The 10,972-nt window shown below is 32.3% G+C and overlaps 1 protein-coding gene across 1 annotated transcript; it reads left to right on the top strand.

Annotated features, from left to right (window-relative positions):
* Positions 1-394: 394 nt before the first annotated feature.
* On the top strand, positions 395-10,574 carry LOC115964976 (ankyrin repeat-containing protein At5g02620-like). Its single transcript, XM_031084192.1, has 2 exons — positions 395-727; positions 9,906-10,574. Exons 1-2 carry the CDS (start codon positions 395-397, stop codon positions 10,572-10,574), a joined length of 1,002 nt encoding a protein of 333 aa, XP_030940052.1.
* The last annotated feature ends 398 nt before the right edge of the window (positions 10,575-10,972 follow it).

Below are 10,972 nucleotides of genomic sequence, written 5' to 3'. Positions count from 1 at the left end.
TTATATATATATATATATATGAGAGAGAGAGAGAGAGAGATGTGATTGGTACAAAGAGCATAAATTAGAGCACTCATAATAGAATATATGATTTTCATTGTACATAATAAATTGACTCAATTATCATTATGAATGCCTTTCTATCTTCTACCAGTCTTTTTTGTGTCACTTAGAAAATTATCATGTCTACCATATTAAAATTCTCTTAGGAATATCATCGCACACCATTGGTGCGATGGTCACTCTACAAGTATAAGTGTTTGTGGAGTGTGGAGAGTAAGAGCCAGGATTCAAGTCTTCAAAAGGAAACTTCACATACATATACACTTAGATTAGGCTAGATTAGAATTCTATCTTGTATCAAAAAAAAAAAAAAAAAAAAATTCTCTTAGGAATGATCGATGAAATTCTGAAAAGCATAGCACCTCAAGAACGAAGTGCTTTTGTTAAAAAAGCTGATGAACAACATTCAACTGCGCTTCACTATGCTGTATACCACCGTAATTATCATACGGTCAAAATGTTGCTAAGAGTTGATAGATCTATAGCATACATGAAAGACGCAAAGGGCATGACGGCTCTTCACATTGCAGCCCATAAAGGCAATGCTATGATAATGAAAGAGATTTTAGACTGTTGTCCTAATTATTGTGAACTAGTTGACAATAGAGGTTGGAATGCACTCCATTTTGCAGTGAACTCATCTAGTGATCAGCCTGAAAATATGGTGCAAATCATCCTAAAAACATCATCACTCAGCAAACATTTTGAATGAAAAGGATGCCAAAGGGGACACACCTCTTCATCACTATTCCAAATCATTGAAATATATAAAATGTCTCATATATCACGATAGAGTAGACAAGATGGCCTTCAACAAAGAAAACCTTGACGCTTACGACATTGTTCTAAATACTAAAGAATTATCAGATGTAAAGGTAACACAATTTTATTTTATTTCACAGGGATTTTTCTTTTTGTGGTTTCCCTAAAAGGAATGCAGTTTTTTATTTTTTATTTTTTATTTTTAAAATTTTATTTTGTCATATTCTAACGTAAACTATTATATTCCTTTTTCCTTTCAAATGCTGCATATCTATTTTTTATCTTTATCTATTGAAAACAAATCAATACACTAGAAAAGAGAGAGGTAAATTACACATGACACTTTTTTTTTTAACTGTGACTTGTTTTCAATTCGGTTTATAAGTTTTTTTTTTTTTTTTTAAATATATTTTTTTCAGTCTTTTAACTTTCATGTGTTTCCAATAGCTGCCCCTAGCGTGGCCGAAACTGGGTACTCCACCTTAGTTTTTAACATTTTTTTTGGTTTTTTACTTTTTTATTTTTAAATTACACTATTTAACATAAATCTATTTTCACTTTAGTCTTTTTGGTATTATTTTTCCCATTTTAGTTCTTTAACTTTAATTTATTTTCAATTTTTAGTGTCTGTTTGGAAACAGTTTATTTAATTAAAACCAAAAAATTTTTACTGAAAATACTATAGATAAAGCTAAAAGACAGCTAAAATAATATAATAGGACTCACAAATAGTACAAAAAAGTACAATAAGATCATAAATAGTAGCAAAAATAAGCTGAATAGTAAAAAAAAAGACTTTTTAAGCCAATGCCAAATGCATACTTAATCTTTTCATTTAATTCTATCGAATATCGTTTAATTAGTTTTACGATCTTTCACACATATATACACCTAGTTTAGACTAGTGTAAAATTTTTATCTTATATAAAAAAATAAAATAAATAACATCCGGTGGACTTAACAGTTTGCAAATTGTATGAAAGTAGATGAATAGATTATATATATATTGGAAACGGGTCATTCTATCGGTCCCCACCCCCCCCCCCAAAAAAAATCAAAGGGGGTACGGTACCCACCTATATCTGAACCATTAACTTGGTGTTGTTATCATCTTAGCCGTTAATTTAATTTTAGTAGAAACCGGTTACTAGCAAAGCAAGTCAATGTATATAAACTAAAAAAAAAAAAAAAAAATTTGATGGTCTCTCTCAGTTTTTGTTCTCTGATTTTTCTTCCTCTCTCGCACTCTTCGCTTCCTCTTGCGTTCTTTGGTAAAGGTTTCTTTCTTTCTTTCTAAAAAAAAAAAATATTGAAGGTTTCTTTAAAGGATCATAGTCGTTTTGATATTGTTAAAGGTAAGTATCAAAATGATAAAACCCTACTTTCACTACTATTGTTTTGTTTCCCTTTTTTCTTTATTAGTTTCTTGTGGGTCTTGTGTATGGGGTGGGTGGGTGGGGAAGAGAACTCAATCTTCTTCTGGTCTGTTTGGATGGCATGGGATTTCGTTTAGGATTTGGATTTGGATTTGGGTTTAGGTGGGTAACTTAAAAAGAGAAGAATTTGTATTTGACCCAAATCCATCCTGGAATTCAAGTTCCAAGTCTATTGATTTCAAATCCCTCACTAACCATGGAATTTGGGAAATCCTCCCACAACGCTCGCGTCTTCACTACCTCAAGCTATGACAACAATGTTAAAGCCGTAACCAACATGGTGTTCAGGTTTGTCTCTCTTAGCCTATCTAAGTTTGTTTTGGGTTTGTGTTTATTTTTGTTTTTGTTTGTATTTGAGTTGTGTGGGTTTCGTTTGGATTTTTCTTTGTGGGTCTGTATCTACTGGTAAGCATGGGTTGGTTTAGTTTTGTTAAGAAATTGTTGGAGACATTTTTTTAGAGTGCCAAGTTGGTCTAATTGAAATGCAAAGAATTGTTTGATGAAATGCCTCTATGAGCTATGTATTTTAACGCATGATAACTTTTTGGTTGATAGTGGTGATAACTTTTTAACTAGTTTAACATAAGATGTTTGCTTTGTGTATAGCTACATTGATTTCAAAGTTTGTCTTGTTGGTAGATTTGTATCAATGCCTAGTCTGTGATGAAAGAAGATTGCCTAGTGCTAATTATGTAATTGATTCCTTTTGTTTCCATAGAACAGGCAAAACCTTTTTGTTTTTTCATGTCTAATAAGCATTTTGATGGCTTTACTTAACCCTAGAATAGCTTTGAAATATATTTGTAATGTTGAGTAGATAACATCAATTCATCTCAATCCAACATTAAGGAATAGCTTGTGTCGATTGCAGTGTGTAGATAATATTAATTCATCTCAATCCAACATCCTCTTTTTCTCTTCTTAGTAGTTCTTTCATAGTTTTTCTCCCTTATATTAATCGCAATGTGTGAGATGCTTATGCCAAGGTATGGTCCCAAATTATGATTTTTTTTTTTTCGCTTAAATTATGATGGGGTATTCTTTGTATTTGCAATTTTGGAATTGGTTGGTCTGTTTTTTGGGTTATGTTATACTACCTGGGTTGGTTTTATTTTCCTCTTGTTATACTGTTAAGGGAGTGCCATTGGCCATTGCACTGGGGCATTGAATTTTCCTGATTATATTTTTACATACTGTGGTAATATCCATGAATTTAAGATTCAGTTTCTTTGTTTGCTGGGTTTCTCAATTTTTTTATTTGCTTTGATGTGTACTATTCTGATTGTAGGGGTTGTAAAGGCAGTCAAAAACATTGTAGCTGTAAAATTTAAAATACAAAATATTGTTGCTAATGTGTTAGTCTAAGTTTTTATGAAACTGAATTTCTGTGGATTCCTTGCTTGACTAACAATGTTGAAAATGCAAGTTCTGCAAAAAGTAGATTTCAAAATGTAAATAATTTAAGTGGTTACAATGTGCTGGCCTTTCAGTTTGAAAATTATAGGGTATGCTTGGAAGGCCTAACAACTATTTGCAAAGTGCAAACAAGTTCTGAAATTGTTAGAATTTTATGTTAAACTGTGGTCTTTTGTGAGAACAATATTTATTGAGATTTGCTATTATAAATTATTAGATTTCAATAGTTTTTTTTCAATTGTTCCCTATAAGAGGAACTAAGTGTGGTTAAACTTAGTTTACTTGCTTAATTTGTGTTTTTATTTTTAATTTGTGCCCTTATTCCTATTGTCATGTTTATTAGATACACATACACCTCTACTATGTCATGGGCGTTGGCAATGACAAGCATGGGAATTATCATGGCTTCGGGTTATTGAGTGCCATGAATATCTTAGCACAACCATCAGAAGTGTGTTGTATTTGGAGATTTGAGAATTGTAACTCTTTTTTAGAGATTGAATACCTTACTTTGTATGTTTTGATTTTGTCAGATTGATGTGTAAATATGTAAATGTAGCAAAACATGTTGTACCTTTGGTTCTTTAATTAATTTCTAACAAATGATTACATTGATCAATATAATACAAATAATGTTACTATTCAATGTAATACAGATATAATTTGTCCTCTCCATTGATAGTGATTACAATGGATGCAGTTTGCAGATAAATGTTAATTAATATACCTAGACTAATCTCATGGATGCTATGATGATATGCAAGTTCTAATCAGGTGTGTGAGTGACGATATGTTAATTTGCATCTTTTAGAAGGATTGGTAGGGTTTAAGGGTATTTCGTGATTTAATAAATAAATAAAATCATTATAATGTGGAAAATTGTTAGACCTCGAAAGTGATGTGACAAAGTATTATAAGGTCAACTAATAATCAAACATCTTTAGTTTTTTCAGATTACTAATCACTAACTCATGTGATGCATTCATTAGTTAGCAATTAAATATTTTCAATGTTATAGTTAGTTAAAAATGAATGAAATTCAATATTTAGTTAAAAAATGTTACTAAAATTAAAATGTAGAAAGTTTAAGAAAAGTAATAATTGGGAAAATTATTTTATTGATCTTAAATCCAAATCCAAATTTAGGTATCTAAACACAAATCCTTCATTGTACAAAAAGGCCCAATTAAGGAATTTAAAAATTAATGGATTTTGTAAGTTCCATAGTCCTTTTATATTTGATTTTACAATGAATTTGTAAAAGTGGGAACTTTAGTCCAAATAACCAAGCATAGATGGGAATTTTAACTAGTGAGATAAATTATACAATGTTGGTAACTTTAACAATTTTGATCCTCGGGTAAGCTTCCGAGGACAAAGTTCATATTTCTTATCTATGTACACTTCAGGCATTAAAGACAAGCTTGTTTCTACCAAATTTTCTCATCCACATTAATGAGGGAGGTTACAGCTTAAGTAGGGTTTCTTAATACATCCTAACCTTCCACGTGTAGGGTGGTTAGGTAGACTAATTAGATATTTCTGTACATCTGGCTTGTTGAAAGATAACAGTGATCTTGCTAGCTGGAGAATAACTGTTTAGGGGTCTTATCCCAGAGCAGCAAGTAAAGGGCATTTAATGCGGTGATGAGGTGTGCTGGAGTAGGGAGCTCCCCCCTTGTGTCAATTTTTTTCCTCCTATCCCGATGTCCTGCTTTCTCTTTAAATTTCTGAAGTAGATACTGTTCGACCCCGTGACTTTTTCCTCTTCTCGGGTCTCAAGGCCAGATGTTGTCCTTTCAGTGCTCCCTTTACACACTTCGGTGATCCTTTTCCTCTATTCATTCTCTTCGAAAACTACCTCCCTATAGATTCAAATCAAGGCTTTTTAAATATATTAATTTTAAAATTAATGGGTTTCAAATCAAGCAAATAGAGTGGTTGTATAACATTTTTATTGTCATTTTGGTCTTGCAAATAAAGGTTTCAGGAGGTATTTTGGTCAATTTTAGGTTTTATGGTAATTTCAGTCGGTTTTTAAGTTTCAAGGTCATGTAGTCTTTTTTTTTTTTTTTTTTTTTAAAGTTTCAGGGCCATTTGGTCAATTTTTGTTATTTGGTTTTAGGGGTATTTTGGTCATTTTTTAGGCTTCGTGCTTATTTCGGTCATTTTTTGGTAATTTTGGTTCTTTTTTTTTTTTTTTTTTAGGGTATTCTAGTCCTTTTTAGGTTATATGGCCATTTCGTCAATTTACTATCACTATCCATGAAATTATACTAAATACAAAGTAAAATAATATAACAAATTGGTTCAATAGTATCTCCTAAATTGAATAAGGATAGGTACATGGGATCATTTAGCTCAATTACAGTTTGTTACGCTCAATATCTTTAGATACAAAATATCTAAATAGAAATAATATAAAAAAATATACCCATTAGTTCAGGAGTCTTTTGGTCATTCTTAGGTTTTGGGGGTATTATGATCAGTTTTTAGGTTCTAAAGATATTTTGATCATTTAGGTTCTAAGGGGATTTTGATAATTTAGGTTCTAAGGGGATTTTGATAATTTTAGAGGGAATTGGGGGAATTCTGGTCATTTTTTAGGTTATGAGGGAATTTTGGTCATTTTAAAGGTTTTTCGGGTTATTTTGGTCATTTTTTAGGTACTATGGTTATATCGATCATTTTTAAGTTTCTAAGGGTATTTTAAGATATTCTCTAGGTATAGGGGGCATTACGGTCATTTTCTCTTCTAAGGATATTTTGGTCATACTTTAGGTTTCATGGTTATTTTAATCATTTTTAGGTTTTATGGTAATTTCGGTCATTTTTTAAGTTTCAAGGTCATGTGGTCATTTTTTTCCTAAGGGTATTTTGGTTATTTTTTAGGTTTCATCATTTTTTTGGTCATTTTTAAAGTTTCAGGGTCATTCAATCAATTTTTTATTTGTTCTAATGGTGTTTTGGTTATTTTTTAGGTTTCGTGGTTATTTCGGTTATTTTTTAGGTTTTATGGTAATTTTGGTCCTTTTTTTTTTAATTTTATTTTAAGTTTTAGGGTGATTCGATCATTTTTTAGGTTCTAAATGTATTATGGTTATTTTTAGGTTTTAGAGGTATTATGGTAATCGGTGAGAAAAAAAAAAAAAAAAAAAAAAAAAAAAAACTAATTGAATGTGACAAAAGTACGCTCACATTTGAAGTTGGTACTGCCCATTGTGGCAATGGACCATCAAATGTGAGAAAAAAACAAGGGTACAACCAAATGTGGCAAAAGTATAGTCAAGAATGACGTTGGTACTGCTTAATGTGACAAGCACATGTACAAATAAACAATGTATTAGCATGTGTTAGTGTAAAATACACAAGTGTGTCGCGTAAAATTACCAAACATCAATTTTGACATATACTTGTCATTGTCCCTTATATGTATTTTTAAACCATTTCAATGTGGGATTGCCATCTTCTTCAATAATTTTTTGCTACAAACATATATATAATAAGTAAAAAAGTGACTTCAATGGTGGGCCCTAATGTAAAAGTATGGTCAGATGTGATATTGATACTATCCAATATGATGATGAAATTGTCAAATGTGAGAAAAAAAAAAAAAAAGGAACCACTAAATATGACAAAAGTACTGCCAAATGTGATGTTGATACTGCCGAATGTGACAATGGAACCATCAAATGTGAGAAAAAAAATAAAGGAACCACAAAATGTGACAAAAGAATAATCACATGTGATATTGAAACTGCATAATGTGAGAATGGAACCATCAAATGTGAAAAAAAATAAAGGAACCGCTGAATGTGACAAAAGTATAGTCATATGTGATGTTGATACCGCACAATATGAGGATAAAACCGTCAAATGTGAGAAAAAAAAAACCACCAAATGTAACAAAAGTACTGTCAAATGTGATGTTGGAACTGCACAATGCGAGGATGGAACCATCAAATGTGAAAAAAAAAAAAGAGAACCACCAAATGTGACAAAAGAACTGTCACATGTGATGTTAAAACTGTACAATATGAGGATGAAATTGTCAAATGGGAGAAAAAAATAAGGGAACCACCAAATGTAACAAAAGTACTATCAAATGTGATGTTGGAACTGCACAATGTGAGGATAGAACAATCAAATATGAGAAAATATATGGGAACCACCAAATGTGACAAAAAATCTGTCACATGTGATGTTAGAACTGTACAATATGAGGTTGGAACCGTCAAATGTGAAAAAAAGAAAAGGAAACCACTAAATGCGACAAAAGAACTATCATATGTGATGTTGGAACCGCATAATGTGAGGGTGGAACCGTTAAATGTGAGAAAAAAAAGTAAAGGAATCACCAAATGTGAGAAAAAACTGTCACATGTGATGTTGGAACTGCATAATGTGAGGATGAAACCGTCAAATGTGAGAAAAAAGTAAGGAAACCACCAAATGTAACAAAAGAACTGACATATGTAATGTTGGAACTGCACAATGTGAGGATGGAATCGTCAAATGTGAGAAAAAATAAGGAAACTACCAAATGTGAGAAAAAAAACTATCACATGTGATGTTGGAACGACACAGTGTGAGGATAGAACCGTCAAATGTAAGAAAAAGGTAAGGGAACCACCAAATGTGAGAAAAGAACTATCACATGTGATATTGGAATTGCACAATGTGAAGATGAAACCGTCAAGTGTGAGAAAACAGTAACAGAACCACCTAATGTGACAAAAAAATTGTCATATGTGATGTTAGAACTGCACAATGTGAGGATGAAACTGTCAAATGTCAGAAAAGAACTGTCACATGTGATGTTGGAACTCCATAATGTGAGAATGGAACTGTCAAGTGTGAGAAAAAAGTAAAGGAACCACTCGATGTGACAAAAGAACTGTCATATGTAATGTTGGAAACGCACAATGTGAGGATGAAACTACCAAATATGAAAAAAAGGTAAGAGAACCACCAAATGTAAGAAAAAAATTGTCACATGTATTGGAACTGCATAATGTGAGAATGAAAGCGTCAAATATGAAAAAAAAAGTAAGGGAATCACCAAATGTGACAAATGAACTATCACATGTAATGTTGGAACTGCACAATGTGAGAATGAAACTGTCAAGTGTGAGAAAAAATTAAGGAAACCACCCAATATAACAAAAGAACTGTTATATGTGATATTGGAACTGCACAATGTGAGGATGGAACCGTCAAATGTGAGAAAAAAACTGTCACGTGATGTTGGAACTACACAATGTGAGGATAGAATCGTCAAATGTGAGAAAAAAGTAAGGAAACCACCAAATGTGACAAAAGAACTGTCACATTTGATGTTGAAACTACACAATGTGAAGATAGAATCGTCAAATGTGAGAAAAATGTAAGGAAACCACCAAATGTGACTAAAGAACTATCACATGTGATGTTGAAACATCACATGTGATGTTGAAACTACACAATGTGAGGATAAAACTGTCAAATGTTGGAAAAAAGTAACCTGATGTAGCAGGTTACCTACTAATGGGTACCGTATATATAATCTATTTATCTACTTTCATACAATTTGCAAACCGTTAAGTCCACCAAATGTTATTTATTAATTTTTTTTTATACAAGATAAAAATATTACACTAGTCTAAACTAAGTGTATATGTGTGTGAAAAATCGTAAAACTAATTAAACAATATTGGATAGAATTAAATGAAAAGATTAAGTTTGCATTTGGCATTGACTTAAAAAGTCAGTTTTTTTTTACTATTCAGCTTATTTTTGCTACTATTTATGGTTTTATTGTACTGTGTTGTACTATTTATAGGTCCTATTATATTATTTTAGTTGTCTTTTAGCTTTATCTATAGTATTTTCAGTAAAAAGTTTTTGGTTTTAATTAAATAAATTGTTTCCAAACAGACACTTAAAATTGAAAATAAATTAAAGTTAAAGAACTAAAATGAGAAAAATAATACCAAAAAGACTAAAGTGAAAATAGATTTATGTTAAATAGTGTAATTAAAAAAAAAAAAAAAAAAACCAAAAAAAAATGTTAAAAACTAAGGTGGAGTACCCAGTTTCGGCCACGCTAGGGGCAGCAAGAATTCTGCTACTCCCCGCACTCAAGGCAGCAGTCAACCCTCTTCCTTTCAAAATGTGTGCATTCCTGTACCTTGCTGGCTATTTCCTTTCTCAAATGCATTAATTATTAGTGTTCTACGTGTTGCACAGTTTATGGAGATTAAACGTGCATTTGGATACAATCGCCGTCCTTCGGAATTTCGAAGACTCCTAGGAGATGATATCCCATCAAAGAGAAAAGGTGAGCAAGATGTCTTCGAACGCTTGAAAGCGGAGCGGGAAGCTGTCCGGGAAGCTCGTAAAAAACGATTTTATTCTACCATGGAAAACGCATCCCAAGTCCATTTGGCAGTGGACACACTCATTGCAACCGTGGCATTTACGGCAGGTATTACCATGCCTGGGGGTTTCATAGGTCATGAAGGCCCACGCCCAGGCTCTGCAGTTCTGACGAGAAATGCTGCTTTCAGAGCCTTCGTTATTACAAATACCATAGCCATGGTGCTATCTTGTTCTGCTGCCTTCATCCACCTATTCATGCCACTATTGTTTCACGATCAAAATCTTGGACTCTTTTCTTTCCTACTAGCCTTGGCCTTCTGCCTTTCCAAATCTGCCATGGGAGCAATGGTGATGGCATTTGTCACGGGAACATACGCTGTGTTAATGCATTCCTTGGATCTTGCCATTTCCAATTGTCTCATCGGATTGTGCTTCTTCATCCTCGTCCTTTTCATTAGTATTGGATGTTCACATTATTTGAATGAAATCTGGAGCATGGGTATTTCATGGCGTGCACACAAATTTCGTAAAAGGTAAACATGGTTACGAAATCGTGTGACAAATAATTAATTTATATTAATTTGTATGAAAGTGAGTTTAGTTCTCTATATGACTATTTACAATAAAATAAACTCATTTGATTCAATTTTCAAGAAGTTTTTCAATCAAGAGGGCTATGAAGCTTGTTCTGCTTTGATATCTTCAAGTTTGATGTGTGATTGATGTATTTGATTTGAAATCGAGGGCTGTTAGCTAGATCTCGAACTAAATCATATGAAAGTTGAAGGAAAATCCCTATTTTGATTTTTAAGTAGGAATGAGTCTTGATTTTGAGGGAGCAGGAATGTTCTTTAGAACTTAGAGAGTTTTGTGTTTCGGTTACTGTTGATAGGTACTACATCAACTAAAGTTGTATTTACCGTTTACTCAACACT

The sequence above is a fragment of the Quercus lobata genome, chromosome 10, assembly GCF_001633185.2.
Source record: "Quercus lobata isolate SW786 chromosome 10, ValleyOak3.0 Primary Assembly, whole genome shotgun sequence".
NCBI classification, from domain to species: domain Eukaryota; kingdom Viridiplantae; phylum Streptophyta; class Magnoliopsida; order Fagales; family Fagaceae; genus Quercus; species Quercus lobata.
Note: the sequence above shows the minus strand (reverse complement) of the source record. Positions and strands in the feature narration are given on the sequence as shown.

What these genes read in the sequence shown, in the direction of transcription:
- LOC115964976 (XM_031084192.1), top strand. Translation starts at nt 395, where the DNA reads ATGATCGATGAAATTCTGAAAAGCATAGCACCTCAAGAACGAAGTGCT. An exon ending in GTGATCAGCCTGAAAATATG is followed by an intron (nt 728 to 9,905) that starts GTGCAAATCATC and finishes CGTGTTGCACAG; the next exon opens with TTTATGGAGATTAAACGTGC.